At 54.9% G+C, this 19,356-nt stretch overlaps 1 protein-coding gene across 1 annotated transcript in view; it reads left to right on the top strand.

Annotated features, from left to right (window-relative positions):
- Positions 1–19,356, top strand: part of GALNT16 (polypeptide N-acetylgalactosaminyltransferase 16) — an 83,712-nt gene that overhangs the window by 50,077 nt on the left and 14,279 nt on the right. Inside the window, exons 2-9 of the mRNA XM_045579330.1 lie at positions 4,218–4,375; positions 7,533–7,631; positions 8,528–8,595; positions 9,057–9,122; positions 11,287–11,408; positions 14,026–14,113; positions 16,031–16,115; positions 16,357–16,460. Of these exons, the coding sequence (XP_045435286.1) occupies positions 4,218–4,375; positions 7,533–7,631; positions 8,528–8,595; positions 9,057–9,122; positions 11,287–11,408; positions 14,026–14,113; positions 16,031–16,115; positions 16,357–16,460 (790 nt within the window). The remainder of the gene's footprint in view (positions 1–4,217; positions 4,376–7,532; positions 7,632–8,527; positions 8,596–9,056; positions 9,123–11,286; positions 11,409–14,025; positions 14,114–16,030; positions 16,116–16,356; positions 16,461–19,356) is intronic.

Raw genomic sequence — 19,356 nt, 5'->3', positions numbered from 1 at the left:
CCCCAGTAGGGAGCGTGCAGGAGGCAGCTGAGCAATGATTCTCTCCTCAATGTTTCTTTCTCTCCCTCTCTCTCTCTCAAAAAAAAAAAAAAAAATCAATAAAAACATATTTTTAATAAATAAAAATGTTGGAGGTGGGGTGTTTCTTCATGGTCCTCCATGGCCGTCCTTACCTAGGATTGGGGAGGAAAGGGGGCCTTTTTCCCAGATTCCTCTTCTGGAGGCCCCACTGCTTTGTGTTTATTTCTATCTTCATAGCCTCTTGCACAGTGACTGCGTGTACTAGACTTCCGGTGACTGTTTGTGAATAGCAGTGGGATGCCCATAGCATGCTGCCTGAGGACACCCAGGACAGGGGTCTAAATCAGGTTGCAGAGCATCAGGGCCCCTGGATTTGTGGCTCAGAGGACCCAAAGGATGGGACTGCAGCAGGCAAAGCAGGAGAGGCAGCTGCTTTGGAGATCAGTAAGGAATTCATCTTGAGGTGCTGAGTTAGAGGTGCCCATGGGACATCCAAAGGCCTGGAAGTCTCCGGATCAAAGAACAGGGCTAGCGGGAAAGGAGAATTGGAGAGCTGGAAAGAAACGAGTGGTGGTGTGGGTGTGTGAACTGGGGCTAGATATTTGAGGAAGAGGAGCACTGAGCAGTGCCTGCAGTGAGGCCAGGAAGGCGCTGGATCAGAGGAAGTAACAGCCCTGCCAAGGTCACATCTCACTTTCCTCAGAATTCCCTCTGTTCGGCAGACACAGGGCCAAGCGATGTTTCACTCCAAACCCTGGGGACGGCTGGGTCAAGGTGAAAGCAGGGCTCAGGCCTCTGGGAGGGGGTGGGCCTGGTGTTTCCATGGCACCCTTCTTCACAAGCTGTCTCATAGGAGGGTTGGACCACTGAGGGCTATGGATCTGTGGGTGGGAGCAGCAGGGTTTCCTGACAGCATCTTTGAGGGTGTCTAGCTCAGTTTTAAGGCCTGAGAGGAACTTTTCTCGAGAGCCTTGGCCTGAGCAGCCGCTCTTCCACAACATTCTCCGTGGCCCCGAGGAAGCTGTGGATGAGGTGCTGGAGGGCAGCAGGCCGTGGGTGGGGCAACCATCTCAGAAGCATTCCTTCCACTTCCACCACATACACGAATGGTGCTCAAGGACCTTTGTTGAATGAACGGGTGGATGAGTGAGTGAGTGAGTGAGTGAGTGAGTGAATTCAAGCATTTGTAAGCAAATGAATGGGAGCTCCTGTGCCTTGGAACCCCAGAAGCTTGCCCCAGTGGCTGGAGGATGGTGGCTCGCTGTCGGTGTTTATGGGATGATGGGTGGTATGAGAAGAGGGCTCAGAGGCTTTTTGAGCCCACGGAGTGACTGTACATCCTAAATGAATAAATGTTATTTCCCACATTCACCTTGAAGGATAATGAAGTGGCATTCTCTCCCTGTGGGAGCTCCTGCAGTTTGTCTTTTCTAACTCCTCCACCATCAACTGGAGGTGCTTTCCAGCTCCCTGAGCTGAGGACAAGGAAGGAAGTGAGGGGGGAGAGGTGGCATCCATTCTTTCCGGTGGAAGGGCACAGAGGACCTCTCTCAGTCTCACTCTCAAGTTGGACAGCTTAGTCCTCCCAGCAATCCAGGGTTCCTGTCAGCACATTCTCTCTTCCTCCTTCCTTCCCCCCGTCAGTCTCTCCCGAAATGGATTTTGAGACCATAAGGGCTCTGCTGCACCTGTCCAGCCAGCCCTTGGCCTACACCAACTCAGAATATCACAGAGCGACACCTGTGGCCGTTGTCATACCCTGAGCATCCATGTGCAGCTGGGGCTGCCTGGGCCCAGTGGCTGCAGGAGGAAATCTCCCTCCTGGCCCTGACTTCAGGGAGCTCAGCGACCGGCTCTTAGGACCGGATGCAGCTGGAGGCGGGAGCACTACAGAGTGACACCCTGTAAGGAGATCAGCGCTCCCTGGAGCTTTCCGCATTCCTGTCGTGATGTTGGGAGCTGGGCTTTCAGGAACATGGAGGCTCTGGGCTGCTGGTGGGTGTTCCCCAGCCTCACCCTCGGTTCCCTGTCTCCAGGCCCAGCTGCTTCCTAGGACCATCTCTCTAGGAAGCAGGCCTGTGGCAGAGTCCCTCTGCAGGGTGTTGTGCATAGACTATTCTCATCCATCTTCCTGCTGCCTCTGCATGCCCCCAGCGCCAGCCCAGGCTGCTGGGCAGCTGAAAGGATTGGAGTCGGGAGGCACTCACAGCTGATGGTATTTCAAGGCATTCTGGGAACGCCTGGCCAGCAGTTTGGCTCAAATAATGAGATGTCAGGGCTCCTCCATTCATGTCAGATGTGTTCTTCCCCAGTGTCTTTCCTGGAGGGATTTTGGGAGCACAGAGTAGGGTGTGGCTAAGAGGAGGGAGTCTGGGCCATGGCATCTGTGATCTATCACTGCCCAACACTTAGCACCGAGGGCCCAGTGGGTCTGATGTGAGGCTGTTTCAGCAGCAAATGCAAGCCCCTGAGAAGATGCATCCTTGTCTGTGCACTTGACACCCAGCAGTCTGGCATTAGCCTGTGAGAGCCTGCTCATCCTCACAGGTCATTCTCTATGAGGCAGCTTGTCTAAGCCCTGGCTTTTACTGATCAGACCTAGCCCAGTGTCAGGCCCAAGTTCACCCCTAAGAGACTGTCAATCTGCTGGTAGCTTGGCAGCCTCCAATCTCCTCGATGATTTCCTCAGGACACCACATCTTGGGGGTCCGGTGTGCCCCAGAGTCACTCTCTCCATATCCTACACACAGAAGTGGTCAAGAATATGGGTTTCAGGCCCTAGCCGGTTTGGCTCAGTGGATAAAAGGTCAGCCTGTGGGCCCAAGGATACTGGGTTCAATTCCAGTCAAGGGCACATACCTGGTTGCAGACTCATCCCCAGCCCAGGCCCTGGTCTGGGCTCGTGGCAGGAGGCAACCAATCAATATGTTTTTCTCACATCAGTATTTCTCTCTTTCTCTCTCTCTAATAATCAATAAAAAAATATCCTTGGGTGAGGATTAACAAACGAAAGAGTATGGTTTTCAGCTCTGGCTGGGTAGCTCAGTTGGTTAGAGCATCATCCTGATATACTAAGCTTGTGGATTCTATCCCTAGTCAGGGCAGATGCAGTGAATGCATAAAAAAGAATAATAAATCAATGTCTCTGTCTCTCTCTCTCCCCCTCACTTCCCTCCATAAAGAAAAGAAAAAAAGAGTATAGGTTTCGAAATTAAAACTATTAGTTGGAATCAAGAACCAGTGACTTCATACGTTTGACCTTGTTCTTTTTTTTCTTTTTTTTTAATCCTTACCCAAGGATAAGTTTTCTTTTCTTTTAAAGAGAGAGGAAGGAAGAGAGAGCAAGAGAGAGAGAGAAAAAAAAATTGATTGGTTGCCTCCTGAACTTACTCGGTTTGGGGATCTAACACAAAACTTGGGTATGTGTCCTGACTGGGAATTGAACCCACAACCCTTTGGTGCACAGGGTGATGCTCCAGCCCACACCAGCAAGGGCAGTCTTGTTTAAAAGTAGCCTTTACTGGAGAAACCGGTTTGGCTCAGTGCATAGAGCGTAGGCCTGCAGACTGAAAGGTCCCAGGTTCGATTCTGATCAAGGGCATGTACCTTGATTGCGGGTGCGTCCCCGGTGGTGGGGGTGCAGGAGGCGGCTGGTCGATGTTTCTCTCTTATCGATGTTTCTAACTTTCTATCTCTCTCTTTTCCTCTCTGTAAAAAAATCAATAATATATATTTTTTTTAAATAGCCTTTACTTTTTCCCGAGATCAGACGAGATCGGGCGCGTTCTTGGTGGTATGGCCGTAGACTTTTACTTTTTTTAAAAGAGTAGTTTCAGGTATGTGTGTGTGTGTTTTAAAGAAGTTTTAGGTTTACAAAATTGAGCAGGAAGTACAGAGTTCCCATAGATTCCCTGCCCTACACGTGCACACTGTTTTGGACTTCCTGAGCATCCGCCTCCTCATCTGTACAGCGGGGGAGGGGGGGGGGCGGGGGGAATGACAGTCTCCCGCTCATGGAGCTGGGATCGGGGGCACAGGAGGCCTTGCTGTGGGCTCCCGCCTGGCAGGGAGGGCACCACCCAGTGGCTGCCGTGTGTGTGTGTGTGTGTGTGTGTGTGTGTGTGTGTGTGTGTGTGTGTGTGTGTGTGTGTGTGTGTGTGGTGGGGGGGGCCCTCTGATGCCGACCTCCCTCTCAGGTGACAGGAACGCCCTCCAGAGGCTTCGATGAGAAGGCGTACCTGGCAGCCAAGCAGCTGAAGCCTGGAGAGGACCCGTACAGGCAGCACGCCTTCAACCAGCTGGAGAGCGACAAGCTGGCCTCCGACCGGCCCATCCGGGACACCCGGCACTACAGGTGTGCCCCCCGTTGTGCCGACGGAGAAAGAAGGTGGAGGGAAGGGCCCCTTCAGTTAGCTTGGTTTTTTTCAGCAACACGCACTTAAGAAATGAGGAAGATTTCCTCAGCCTCAGTCTCTTTACTGAGACGTCAGACCCTCCCCCTCGGCTCTGGACCTGACTCCTGTGGTCCCAGGGAGACCTTCCCCGCTGGGACAGGGGCCCCTCAGCACCTCCATCTGAAGTCCCCGGGAGAGTGACCTGCCAGGGCACCACCGCCAGGTGTTCCTGGTGTCCTGCTGGCGGTGCCCCCGGTGAAGACAGGCCACAGCCCTGCCCACATTGTGCCAACCATGGAGTGCTGTGCACGGTCCCCGGCATCTCTCTGCTTCCCCTCTTCCCGCCCACTGCCCTCACCCCTTCAAACTCCCAGAAAAGCTTCCCAGTCTTGTTCTTAGTGCTCCCAGGGTGGCAATTGGGAGAGACTTTCGACCTGGACCACGGGCACCTTCCACGTTAAATCCCAGCTAACTCCGCCCAGTGTGAGTGACAGACTTTGGGCAAGTCATCAGCCCGCTCCTTGGTTCAGGCCCTTGTGTCCTGACTGGTTTACATGAGCCGCCACCTCTGGCCTCTCCTCTCCCTGCCCTCACCCACAGGAACAGCTGAGCTCTGTACCAAAGTGGGAGCCGCCCTCTCTCCCCTCGGAGCCTCCGCTCCTTTCACTTAACGCTCCCCCCTCTCCCCAAACTTCCACCACCCTCTTTTCTCTTTATACTCTGTTCCCTCTCCTGAACCCCCTCCACGCACATACTTCATGATTCCCCTCGGAGTCCTCTCTCCGGAAGGGTTTCCGCTCTCCAGGCTGGTAAGGGGCCTTCTCTGCTCCCCGTGCAGACGCCCGGCGGAGCAGCACGGGGCTGGTGTAGCTGGCCCACCCATGTGCCGGCAGCTGTGGGTGGCCCTAGGGCCTTGAGATGCACCCAGTCCTGGTGTGAGGGTGAGCGCGCACTGAGAAGTTCCTCTTGAGGATGCACACGTTTTAAAACGAGACTCTTCAAATCCAAGCTAGTGGTGGGTTGGTGAATTTCTCCTACCCCACCCCCACCCCCATCCCCCCTCAAGGGGAATTATTCTGCAGCCTCTCAGGATTTCTCCCACGGGGGTGGGCTCCAGGCCGGTGGGCCTCCCGTCTGCTCTGCAAGAAACGGGCCTGGGAATTCGGCTGAAAGCGGCTGTCATTGGAATGAACGCCGTCATGAAAAAAATAGTCGCTGCTGGAATAGTCAGAGAGCAATTGTAATAAAGACGATTGCCATGAACACCAGCGCTGCGGCCGCCTTCCCCAGGCCCCGGGAGTGTGAAGAACGCCTTCGCAGGAAGATATGAAGGCTGGCAGGAGTGGAGTGTTTGAGTGTTTTCCTTCCCTTTTCATGGTGGGGGGTGGGGGGGAGGGGGAGCCAAGGGCCAAAAATGTGGTGTCTGGGGAAGGCGAGCAAGAGCGGCTGGGGAGGGAGTGGGCTGGTGGGAACTGCCTTTGCTGTCTTCTCAGAGGAGAGGCAGGGGCGGAGGGGCGGAGGCAGAGGCAGGGGCGGAGGGGCAGAGGCAGGGGCAGGGGCGGAGGGGCAGAGGCAGGGGCGGAGGGGCAGAGGCAGGGGCGGAGGGGCAGAGGCAGGGGCAGAGGCAGGGGCGGAGGGGCAGAGGCAGGGGCAGGGGCGGAGGGGCAGAGGCAGGGGCAGGGGCGGAGAGGCAGGGGCAGGGGCGGAGGGGCAGAGGCAGGGGCAGGGGCGGAGGGGCAGGGGCGGAGGGGCAGAGGCAGAGGCAGGGGCGGAGGGGCAGAGGCAGGGGCAGGGGCGGAGAGGCAGGGGCAGGGGCGGAGGGGCAGAGGCAGGGGCAGGGGCGGAGGGGCAGGGGCGGAGGGGCAGAGGCAGAGGCAGGGGCGGAGGGGCAGAGGCAGGGGCGGAGAGGCAGGGGCAGGGGCGGAGGGGCAGAGGCAGGGGCAGGGGCGGAGGGGCAGAGGCAGGGGCAGGGGCGGAGGGGCAGAGGCAGGGGCGGAGGGGCAGAGGCAGAGACTGGGGCAGAGGGGCAGAGGCAGGGGCGGAGGGGCAGAGGCAGGGGCGGAGGGGCAGAGGCAGAGGCAGAGGTGGAGGGGCAGGGGCAGAGGCAGGGGCGGAGGGGCAGAGGCAGGGGCAGGGGCGGAGGGGCAGAGGCAGAGGCAGGGGCAGGGGCGGAGGGGCAGAGGCAGAGGCAGGGGCGGAGGGGCAGAGGCAGGGGCGGAGAGGCAGGGGCAGGGGCGGAGGGGCAGAGGCAGGGGCAGGGGCGGAGGGGCAGAGGCAGGGGCGGAGGGCAGAGGCAGAGACTGGGGCAGAGGGGCAGAGGCAGAGGCAGGGGCAGAGGGGCAGAGGCAGGGGCGGAGGGGCAGAGGCAGGGGCAGAGGCAGAGGTGGAGGGGCAGGGGCAGAGGCAGGGGCAGAGGCAGGGGCGGAGGGGCAGAGGCAGAGGCAGGGGCGGAGGGGCAGAGGCAGAGGCAGGGGCGAAGGGGCAGAGGCAGGGGCGGAGGGGCAGAGGCGGAGGGGCAGAGGCAGAGGCAGGGGCGGAGGGGCAGAGGCAGAGGCAGGGGCGGAGGGGCAGAGGCAGGGGCGGAGGGGCAGAGGCAGAGGCAGGGGCGGAGGGGCAGAGGCAGAGGCAGGGGCGGAGGGGCAGAGGCAGGGGCGGAGACGGGAGGCGAAGCTGCCCCATGCCTGGTGTCAGCAGCCAGCTGTTAGGATGGGCAGTGAGAGGGAGGCATTCACAGCAGAGCAGGCCGGGGGTGACTGCTCTCCAGATCCTACCAAATGTCATTGGGGCCGAGAGGAGGGGGCGGTAAGAAGGAAGAAGCCACAGGGTGTCTGAGACAAAACAGAAGTCCCCCCCCCCCCCCAGCTTTTGTCTCTTGGCTGCTCCATCGGCAGGGAGTTCTGTCTGAGGGCCCCCACCCGTGGGATCCTCCAAGGACTCCAGGCTGGATGGATGGAATGTGGGTGGGAAGAGGCAAGACCCACATGCTGGCTGTAGGCTTTATTTCTCCCTCCCCCAGAGGTATGGGGAGGGGGCAGCAGGCTGGACAAAGACAAGCCTCAGAACCTGCCCTGAGGACCCTCCCACAGCTGCCCTCTGACCTCTCTGCTCCCTTCCCAGTTGTCCGTCCCTGACCTACTCCTCCGACCTGCCGGCCACCAGCGTCATCATCACCTTCCACAACGAAGCCCGATCCACCCTGCTGCGCACGGTGAAGAGGTGAGCCCCCTCGGGACCTGTCTCCCCAGCCTGCTCCCCCAGCCCCGGGTGGTCTGCTGAGCCCGGGGTGGGGGTGGGGTGGTGGGGGGGGGCGGGTAATTGAGATCAGGTGGCCAGACAGGTGAAGACCAGCGGGCCCTGAGAGGGGGAGTCCTGCCTTCTGAGAAGCCGGGCTGGTGAATCAGAGTCAGGGAGACCCCAGAGTCAGTTGTTAGCAAGGTACATAGTCCCAGACAAGGTCAGGTTCCTGGGAGGAGGGCAGGAATCCAGGGACAGGAACGGGAGAGGTCGGGCTGGACGTGAGGCCTCGGGCAGATGGTGCCAGCTCAGGAGGCGCCTGTCGGTGATTCGGAGAGCATGGCCCGGTGGTCAGGCCTAACTCCTACTCAGCCGGCTTCTTTAATGAGCTTAGAGGAGAACTGGACTCCAAAAGGCACGCCCCATGGTATTCCAGGGGTAACAGAAGCTTGGGTTTCCTTTCCCAGGGAGGAGAGGAGGGTGGGGGTGGGGGTGATGGTAGGGAAAGCGCTGGGGGCTTCCTGAGAACACTTCTCCTGACTCCTGAGGCCTGGGGCAGCCTCAGGAGCCTTCCGGGCAGGTAGTTCTGTCAGCGGGGGTGGCCCCGGGCAAGCAGCCAGCGCAGCTGCAGGTCCTGCCCCAACCACCAGACTAGGGCAGTCCTCACCCCCCACCCGGTGGGTTCCAGGGGCCTGACGGGCCAGACCTCGGGTCAGCTGGGCCCTTAGCAGAGCCTGAGGAACACGGTGCTGCTCATCCATTGATCAGGGCCCAAAGGTTTGCAAGCAGCTGCCCTTGGCCAGTGGAGGGAAGGCAGCCCCATGGCAGGGAGAAGTGGCCCCTAAATCTGGGCTCCTCTGTCCCCGTCACTGCTCCAGTGTCCTGAACCGAACTCCTGCCCACCTGATCCAGGAGATCATTTTAGTGGATGACTTCAGCTCAGATCGTAAGTACCCACCTTCTTTCGTTGCCCCCTCTAAACCCCCCTCGCCCCAGAATGCCGAGGCGAGCCCTCTGGAGGTTGTCCCGGCCGCCACCTGCCGGCCTCTGCCCCGCCACTGGAGTCTTCGGTCTTTCCTGGGGTCCCTTCCCAGCACTGCAAGGAGGGGAAAGAGTGGTGTTTCTGTGATGGGACACCAGTGAGGTGACATTTTTAAACACTTGAAGCACAGGGAGAAGATTGACCTGTCAGTCTAGCTCCACAAATGTTAGATACGTGACCGTGCTGGCGCCCCTGGGGGTGAAGCCATTAGTACAGGCAGTCCTTAGTGTGGCCTGGGACACAGGGCCACTGCGGATGACGCTCCTGCATGCCTCCCGGCCCCAGCCCTTCCCCTGGGCCAGGGCAGTTCCCGTGGTGGCCACACCACCTGTGATCTCAGTGAGCTTCCTCCTCTCCACCCTCAGCTGAAGACTGTCTGCTCCTGACCAGGATCCCCAAGGTCAAGTGCCTGCGCAACGACCGGAGGGAAGGTAAGTCCTTGGACCTTGGGTGCCCCCGCGGACCCGTTTGGGCCTAGACCTCTGCACGCCCACTCCCTTTGGGTGCTGTGTCATGCGAACCAGCACGGCCCTGTGCTTTCCTGTGGCGACAACCAAAGTCTCTGGAAAGAGCCTCCTGTGCCTCAGGCCAGCCTCTCTCCCGGCATGACTGTAGGCAAGTTGGTGACGGGGATAATAATAGTCCCCTTTCTGCCTTGCGCGGTGATTGTAAGATTAAATGAGATAGGCTACATAGAAGTACTTTGGGACAATCAAAGGGTGGGATAAAGCAGACGACCTCATTTCTAACTACGAGGTGTTTGGGCATCAACGACAGCATAAGGCTGCGCTCTCTAGGGGACGCAAAGGAAGTCTAAAACGTGGTCCCTGCCCTTGGAGAGCTTTGATCCAGCCGAGGGGTCAGCATTCACAGCACCAGGCTGGTTATAGTGATTCAGGTGGAGATCAGAAGAGAGGAAGTGGGGTGATCAGGGAGTGGGCCTTGATTGGGTGAGGGGCGCGGTGAGACAGTGAGCAGAGGAGGGCTTTCCAGGCTCTGGGATGTTGCAGGCAGAGGCCAGGGTTGAAGGTCGAAGGTCGAAGGTCAAGGGTCAGGTGAAGCACACAGGGAATGCTAGTAGCCCTCCTCCGAGCACTCATCCTGCCGTAGGCGTTCACTTTTTCTGCTCTCTCATGGTCAGCCCTCATAATAGCCCATAACCCCCATTTTGTAGATAAGGGAACAGGGTTTGAGGAGGTTCGGTAATTTCCCCAGGGTGGGGAAGAATAGAGGAGCCCAGATCCCAATCCAGGGAGGGGCTCACCCCAAAGCCCAGACTCTTCACCTCCTTCTGCTCACACTCCCTTCCCAGGAGAATCCGGGTCTGGTCAGCAGGGGAATGGGCGGAGTGACGGCAGATGACAGAGGACCTTAAGCCAGAGAAAGGCATTTAGACTTGATAAGGCAGATGGTAGGGAGCCACTGATGGTAGGGGTGTGTGTGTGTTTATGTGTGTGTGTGTGTGTGTGTGTGAGAAAGAGAGAGAGAGAGAGAGAGAGAGAGAGAGAGAGAGAGAGAAAGAGAGAGAGAGAGAGAGAGAGAGAGAGAGAGATGTGTTTATGTGATGGGCATATTTAAGAAAAACCAGTCAAGCTGAGTGGACTTCATAGTGGAATGAACCTTGAGAGAGAAATCTCTGAGTATAGTAAGTTCTTAAATAATATGGTTTCATTATAACATTGATGAGTTGCTATAGGAACTCAATTCTTGCTTATGGCAAAAAAAACTGGTTTTGTTATATGTCATTTCACTTAAAGTCACAGAACCTATGCACTGTGTTAAGTGAGGACTTACTATCCAGGGTTGTGAGGTGCCTTTAGTGTAGGAATATGCTATTCCCTGGGGTTTTGCCCAACATAGATGTGAATTTACGTAGTTAAATTAAGGAGGTTTAAGTTAGGTGCTTTATAGCTCTACCTCTGGATTAAAAGGGTGGGACAGAGGCCACACTCCCTCCAGCCTGTCCTAGCAGGGCCAGCTGGGCCTCCTCTCTCCTGACCAGGTAGTTCCCCACCCCTGACCAGGCCGTTGTCCGACCGTCGATGAGCCACGGGTGAGCCATGTGGAAAGGGGTGGACGCAGGGCAGAATCTAACACGTGTAGGCCTCCTGGGCACCGGGCACCCCGCCCGACAGGCAGGGATTGTGCTCTCTGAACCTCAAGGTGATAAGCTGAGGCTCAGAGCGGTTACACATGCTTAAGGTGAGGGAAGGGGCGCGTGCTAACTCCAGCCTGTCCTCCTGCAGAGGAGTCCCGGAGGTGGGGAAAGGCTTTGGTTTGTGGTTCTCCTTTGGTGTCACACCACACTGTACTGCAGTTCCCATGCCCCGAACTCTGCCTGATCACCAGTGTGTCCCCGGAGCCCAGCCCGGTGTCTAGCACACGGAGGCCATTCTGAGAATGGCCTTGGAGTAATGATGCTTCTTGGATATGGACGAGAGAAAGGAACAGAGAGGAAATAAACAAGTACAAACTCAAGTTCAATCACGGTGACTCGGGAAGCTGCGGTCCCGAGGGCGGAGCGCCCGGACACTCTGTGGGATGGCTGGGAAGCAGATGGGCTCAGCGCCTCCCGTCCGTCCGCTTCCCCTGCAGGGCTGATCCGGTCCCGAGTCCGCGGGGCGGACGTGGCTGCGGCCGCCGTCCTCACCTTCCTGGACAGCCACTGTGAGGTGAACGTGGAGTGGCTGCAGCCCCTGCTGCAGCGGGTGAAGGAGGTGAGTCGTCTGTCCCCGGGGGAGCTCTGGCTCTGGGATGTGCCCCTCGGGTTCTTGGCATGAGGGGCTGTGAACCGTCTTTGATGTTGGGCAGGCAGAGGAGGAGCCTAAATGGCCTGCTGCCTCCTGAGTGACCACCACGTTAAGCTTCTCATCTGAAAATGGGGATGATTGTATTATCTGTCCCATCCAGTTGCTGTGAGAATTAAACGGGAGGAAAGCCTGAGTGAGCCATAAACATATGACAGGAATGGGCATGGTTGACTTCCTCCTGGGGAGGCAGGGGCCTGCACTGGGCCTGGTGGGGGTGGAGCGGGTTAGGCTGGGAAGCCGGAGAAAGAGGGAGGAGAGAGAACAGCGTTCTCAAGGAGAGAAGAGGACAGGGGGCCCCTCCTCTGTGCCTGCTGTGATGTAGAATGGGGAGGTTTTGGACAGATGAGATGATTACAACTTCCAACTATCAAAAGACAAGCATCCCAATTTAAAAATGAGCACAGGATTTGAACGGACATTTCTTCAAGGAAGATGCACAATAGCCAACACGCACATGAAAAGGTGTTCAACATTCTTCAGTCATTAGGGAAATGCAAGTCCAGCCCACAGCGAGATACCTAACAGGATGGCTGTAATAAAGGAGATGGACAGTAGCACGTGCTGGTGAGGATGGGGACAAAAACAGCCATGCACTGGTGGTGGGAATGTCAGGGTGGCCCCGTGGAAACCAGTTCGGCAGTTCCCCAGCAGTTTAAACAGGGTTACCAGACGGCCCACCAACTCCACTGCTAGACATAACCCAAGAGGAACGAAAACGTCCCCACAACCACTTGTGCCCGGTGTTCGGAGCAGTATTATTCAGAACAGGCAAAGTATGGAAGCAACTGATGGATGGTGAGCAGCATGTGGTATATCCGTACAATGGAAGGTTATTCAGCCACACAAAAGAATGAGGTACTGATACATACCACAGCATGGATGAACATTGAAAACCTGATTCTAAGTAAATGGAACTAGTCACTGAAGAACACACAGTATATGACTGCATTTACGTGAAATAGCCAGAATAAACACACTCATAGAAAAAGAAAGGGGGTGAGTGGTTGCCAGGAGCTAGAGGGCAGGTGTAGAGGGGAGTGACTGCTAATGGGTACGGAGCTTCTTGTGGGGGTGATAAAAATGTCCTGGAATTAGATAGTGGTTGCACTACCTTGTGACTATTCTAAAATCCTTGTGACTATACTGAGCGCTGGCTGGGTAGCTACACCCGGATAAGTCAAGGGTGTGGGTTCAATCCTTGGCCAGGGCACATGCAAGAATCAACCAATGAATGCATAAGTAAGTGGAGTAACAAATAGAAGTTTCTCTCTCCTCCTTCCTCTCTTTCTAAAAAATCAATAAATAAAAATAAAATTTCACACTTTTAAATGATGAATTTTATGGTATATCAATTAGTATATCTAATAAAATTGCTATGAAAATGGGAATCGTACCTCAGTATATAAAAGTCTCTTAAGAAGGTTAAGCTGAGGCCCCACAGAGAAACCATGGATGGTCTCCCCTGGTCCTCCACCTCCCAGGCTTCTGTCGCCCTGAGACGGGGTGTGAACTGAGGGGCAGAGCTAGATTCCAAGTTTCAGACGAGAATTTTCAGGTCAATGCAGAGTGTGAGGAAGGAGAAGAAGAAGGGGCTCTGGCCCAGGTCCCTCCACAGAGGGCTGATAGAGGGCGCTAAGTTTCACATGTGGTATATGACAGTTCACCACCACCAGTACACACCCCCCTCCCCCCAATAAAAAGAACTTTAGCCTTGGCCAGTGATCTCAGTGGTTAGAGTGTTGGCCTTCGCGCCAGAGGCTCGCAGGTTCCAGTCCCAGTCTCAGGTTGGGGTGCCTATGGGAAGCAACCAATCAATATGTCTATGACATAGACATTTTTTCTCCCCACCTGCCCCCCACCCCCCTTCCACTTTCCCTAAAATCAGTGGTAAAAATATCCTCACTCCTCGGGTGAGGATTTTTTTTTTTTTTTAAACGGAACTTTAGTAAAATTAGCATTACCACCGATGTTTTGGAGGTGATGAAGGGAGTAGTAAGTCTGGCCTTGAAGTGGATGCGGCCCGAAAGGAACCCAGGGAACTCCGGGTCCCTGCCCCCAAGCTGTTGCTGGCCCAGTTGGGAAGGCCCAAGCCAAACATGTACAAAGTGGAGACAATAATAAAACAACAGTTCAAACCAGCGACAAAAGAACTACCTCAGGCAGCATGTGACTCACTGTCCCGGGAATGGTCTAGCCTGTACCTGTGAGAGCAGCTTTAAGGAGGAAGAAGCCTCAGCCTGAAGCCATCAGGGAAAGCTTCGGTGAGGAGGTGAGGTTCCTGCGGGGCTCACCATGACGTGAGAGGAAGAGGCTGGGAGAGCTTTGTGCCCCTGGAGCACAAGTGGGACCTTCCAGGAACTCGGATGCGATGATACAGGACCCCTCCTGGGAGCCTGCCCCGTCCCTGCAGGAAATGCTGAGTGCATGGTCTTGGGCCTCGGAGAGACCTTCCTCCCAGAGCAGGCGGCTGGCCCTTTGTTCACAGAGTCCCTGGCCTCACACCGCCTCACCTTTTCTCTCCCAGGACCACACCCGCGTGGTGAGCCCCATCATTGACGTCATCAGCCTGGACAACTTTGCTTACCTTGCTGCATCTGCTGACCTTCGCGGAGGTGGGTCCTGCTCCCCAGGGAGGGGCTCTAGACCAGAAGCCAGGCAGGTGAGGGCAGGCCACGCGCTGGCTGGATGCTCTTCTTCCCAGCTGTGCCAGAGGGTCTCTGGACACCCTCACTTCCAGAAAATGAAAAGGGATTGGGTTGAGCCCTGGGGTGGGGACAAAGGGCCGAGCCAACAGTGGCAGCCAAGCTAGTCTCTCCCTCCCCCCAAGCATTGAGAGCCCAGGACCATGGCCAAGTCCTGGCAGATGGACACGATACGACAGCTGTTTCGTTGTGGGGGAGGAGGAACCCTCAGCCTTGCGTGAATTCCTAACCCTGGAAGCGGTCTGGATCTGTGCTGTCTGATGTGGTAGCCATAAGCCACGTTGGGCTGTTGAGGTCTTGAAATAGGACTAGTCTGAATTCAGATGTGCTAGAAGTATAACATACGTACCAGGTTTTGAAGTGTTAGTATGAAAGAATGTAAAATATCTCATTAGTAACTTTTTATATTGATTACAAGTTGAAATTATAATACTTTGGGTATATTTTGTTTAAAATGTATTATGTAAATTAATTTAATATGTTCTTGTTGCTTTTTGATATGGCTAGGAAAATTTTAATTGCAACTGTGGCTTGCATTATATTTCTTTTGGACAGCTCTGCTCAAGACTTTAGAGCTGTATGATCCAATACAATAGACAAAAGCCACATTTAGCTACTTAAATTTAGATTAATTAAATGTAAATAAAATCCAAAATCCAGCCCTACCTGGTTTGGCTCCACGGACAGAGCATTGGCCTGCGGACTGAAGGGTCCCAAGTTCGATTCCAGCCAAGGGCACATGCCTGGGTTCTGGGCTCGATCCCCAGTAGGGGGCATGCAGGAGGCGGCCAATCAATGATTCTCTCTCATCGATGTTTCTGTCTCTCCCTCTCCCTTTCCTCTCTAAAATCAATAAAACCCTCTTAAGCATCTTCCCCCCCCCCTTATGCATCTCTCAGGCAACAAAGGAGAGATGTTTAAAAAAAAAAAAAAAAAAAAAAAAAGGCCGAAATTCAGTTTCTTAGTTGTACTAGACCACATGTGTCAAACACAAGGCCCGAGGGCCAAATCTGTCCTGCCAGGCCTTGCAATGTGGCCCGCACCTCGCTGTCATCACTGCACTCCGCTGCGTTTCCATCACAATGACAGTTTATGACTGTTCAGTAAACCATTCGGCCCGCGATTTAGGCTGGATTTTAGATTTTGGCCCCTTCTCTGATTGAGTTCAACACCCCTATACTAGACACATGTGGTTGGTGTCCACCATATTGGACAGTGCAGATACGGAAGATGTCCATCATTGCCGAAAGTTCTATGGAACAGACTGTTCCAGAGAACCTATTGCTGGGAGTGCGTGGGCAGAGTGGATGTTATATTTGGGGCCCAGACTTCCAATAAGTGGACATAACCATTAATTCGATCCTGGGATTGAGTGGGATTCTCAAGGGAGCCAGGCGTTTCTCCTTTGGGATGTCACCTCTGGGCCTTTGCACTTACTGCCTGGAATTCCCTTTCCCCAGAAACCCGCATGGGTCAGTCCTTCAGGTCTATATTCAAATGTCACTTCCACAGAGGGCAGCGTCTGACTGCCCTTACCAGAATACTGTGGGCACCCTTCCTTTATTTATTTAGTTTTTCTAAGCACTTTCCACTCCCGACTGACATATTATCCATTCATTGATTGATCTTGTCATCTCCGTCCTGGTTGGAACTCTGCAGAGGCAGGGACCTGTCTCATTCTGAATGAAGGAATGACTGCACAAATAGCCCACGGCCTTTGGGCTGGGCTCGGATCACCGGAGACTCTCAGGGGTGGCAGAGTGGGGGGCCAACAGCCACCGAAGGGCTCAGCCCTGAGCTCCATCCTCACCCTCCTCTGTTCCTTAGGATTCGACTGGAGCCTGCATTTCAAGTGGGAGCAGATCCCGCTGGAGCAGAAGATTGCCCGTACAGACCCCAACAAGCCCATAAGGTCAGGGCTGCTGGGAGCTCCAGAGAGAGCCTCCTTTCCCTGGGCCAGGGCCCGGGGAGGCTGCTGCGAGCCGTATCCTTCACCGGGGCTTCTGGGGACATACAGTCTAAGTGCGGAATCTGTTCTGGGCCCCAGGGACTCTGCAAGCAGGGGGTTCTGGGGCCAGTGGCCTGGGGCCCTGAGGCCACATGCAGGGGCTTCCAGCTTCCTAAGCTCACGTGTTGCCTCTCTCATCCCCCAGGACGCCCGTCATAGCTGGAGGCATCTTCGTGATTGACAAGTCCTGGTTTAACCACCTGGGAAAGTATGATGCCCAGATGGACATCTGGGGGGGAGAGAACTTTGGTAAGTTGGGAAATGTTAACGGTATTAATAACGGGTAACTCTGAGCACTTTGTTTGTAAGGCCCTGTTCTAAGGACTTCCTCCTCACAATGACCCTCTGAGGGCAATACTGTTATCCCCACTTTACTAATTTAAAAAACTGTGGCACAGAGAGGTTAAGTGGTTTGTTCAGAACCACACAGCTGGTAAACAAAGAGAAGTAGGTGGTTAGGAGGAGCCTGTGGCCACATGGCTAGGTGTGTATGTGGAAGAACACACAGGCTGCATCATGGACCACAGCTTAAACACCCGTTGCTTCTCTCCCAGAAAGTCTGGGAGTGTGTTCAGTAGAGGGCACTGGTTAAATGTTAGCCTGGGTGTGAATCCTGGCCATCTGATCCTGCCGCTTACATTTAACCAGTACCCTGGGTTACTGGTTACTGGGTTACTGGGTGAACATCCTATCACTTACAAGCTTTCAGCCCTGGGCAAGTTAAAGTCTCCTTAAGCCTGTTTCCTCAAGGGGCTGTAGTGAGTGAGACGACGAGTTAAAATGCATGGCACCTCGGCAAGTGTGGCTCGATTGGTTGAGTGTCCTCTCGTGCACTGAGAGGTCGCTGGTTCCATTCCTGGTCAAGGTACATGCCTGGGTGTCAGGCTCGATCCCCAATAGGGAGCATGCAGGAGGCAGCGGTTGATGTTTCTCTCTCATCTATGTTTCTCTCTCTCTCTCTCTCTCTCTCTCTCTCTCTCTCTCTCTCTCTCTCTCTCTCTCTCTCTCTCTCTCTTTCTCTCCAAAATCAATAAAAATACTTAAAATACATAAAATGCATGGCACAGTGCCGGTAGCCATTATCATTACTTATGAGACTGCAGGAACTCTCTAACCCCAGAAGGAAAGGGAAGAACCAGTGAATTCCCAGGGTTGCTGGTGAGGTTCAGGTTAAAGGCCAGAGAAAGGTGGCACACCCAATGTGGATAATTTAAGAGGGTTATTAAACGACTAATGAAGATTTGTGCAAGATTGGGCTTTCTTTCCCCTGGCTGCTGGCTCTGCCTTTGTCCTGGCCAGAGCAACTTTTCACTCTGGCTCGGAGCCACCTTTTGCCTTCCCACGCGGCCCAGAGGCCAGGAGAGGCTGGGATGGTGCAGAACGCCTGCACCCCACTCGTCCCCGGCCACTTGGTGCCTATGTATGCAAATTAACCCACCATCTTTGTTGGGTTACTTTGCATGCTCACTCCTGATTAGCTGGTGGGTGTCGTGAAGGTATTCAATCAGCATGTTACTCTTTTATTAGGTAGAGTGTGGGCAAGAGAGAGAGAACCACAGGAGCAGCTTAGTGTTGGGCAAGGCTGATGACTGCACCTGAGGGTGTCACCACCCCCGGGTCTGAAAGTTGGGGAGGAGCGCCATCCAACAAGAATTGTGGTCTTGGGGCACCTGTAGCCATCCCACAGCTCCCAGGTTGGGGAGAACACCCAACCTCATTCTCCCCCTTCTGATCTCCTGCTGGTGCCTCCACTGGCTGAACCTGTGCCCCCCAGCTAGGAAGCCCAGTGGTGCAGCCCACACAGGCAGCCTCCAGACTAGGAGCAGGTGGAGAAGGTGCCAGGGGGCCCTGCAGGTGTCCAAGAAGCAGGGCAGGTACTTTGAGGTTGTAAATCAGAGGCCTGTTCTTGCTCTTGCAGGGACCTGGTCCTTGGAAGCGCTTTTTCTCACTGCTCTCTTTTCCATCCTGCCCAGGCTGCTTTCAAAGTAAATAGGGCTGGTGGCATCGCACCCATTTCATAGGTGAGAAAACTGAGGTGGGCGCTGCCTTCCATATTCAGTCAGGAAACTCCATGTCAGCAGGTGTGTGGCACACCTAGACCAGAGCCTCCCACGTGTTGGGAGGTGTGATCAGTCACAGTCTGTGTGTCTGAGACTCAAGGGGCAGGTTTTTCTTCTCTCTGCCCGATCAGGAAGCAGATGAGCAGTGGGGTTTAAAACAGGCCTGATCCCTCCCAACCACCATGGCTCAGTGGTTGAGTGCTGACCTATGAACCAGGAGGTTGGATTCGGTTCAGGGCTCATGCCCGAGCTGTAGGCTCTGATCCCCAGTGTGGGGTATGCAGAAGGCAGCCAATCAATGATTCTCTTTCCCTCTCCCTTTCTCTCTGAAATCAATAAGAATATATTAAAACAACAAAAATCCAGGCCCCATTCTAAACCAAAACCAGGAAAACCAGGAGCATTTTCACTTAGGAACGGGGTGTGGCGAGCCTTGCATTCTGGCCTTTCATGTGTGTAGGCCTGAGTGGCCTCCTTTGTGTCCTGGGTCTCAGCCTGAAGGGAGCTTTGGCAAAACCAGTTTCCTGTAAGGACTTACAGACTGAGGAGCAAGGGTCGAAGGGTCGCTCCTGCATCCAGAGGCCTTCCTTCTTTTCTTTCTTTCTTTTTTTTGTTTTGTTTTTAGGCTGGGGTTTGACAGAGAAACAAGTGAATGATCAAATAGCTAACTTCAAACTCTGCCTGAGGCAAGGGCTCAGTGGCGGGGAGACTTGAAAGGTGAACCGTGGAGTGGTTCTGGAGATGGTTTTGTTTCTTAGAAGAAATTCAAAGCAATGTCTTCGCTGGCCATAGTTTTGAGCTGGGAGACTCCTGCTGCTGGTGGGTCAGGGCCTTTCATTGTGTTTCTTTGTTGAAGAAAGGGAGAGGCCCAAACAGGCTCATTCCTGGTGCCTGAGGAGAGCCAACCCCAAGAGCTGGAGTCTGCCTTAGGGTGTGTGTGTGTGTGTGTGTGTGTGTGTGTGTTGGGGGGTAGGGGAGGGCGGGAAAGAGGGAGCAGAGGAGGAGGATGGGAAGGGTGCAGGTGAAATCCTTGGGAGTCACATTTGGGATCTTTCGAAGCATAGTCAGATCTTGTCACTCCACTG

Source organism: Pipistrellus kuhlii, unplaced genomic scaffold (genome assembly GCF_014108245.1).
Source record: "Pipistrellus kuhlii isolate mPipKuh1 unplaced genomic scaffold, mPipKuh1.p scaffold_m20_p_1, whole genome shotgun sequence".
Taxonomy (NCBI): Eukaryota; Metazoa; Chordata; class Mammalia; order Chiroptera; family Vespertilionidae; genus Pipistrellus; species Pipistrellus kuhlii.
This window is presented reverse-complemented; position numbering and strand designations above follow the sequence as displayed.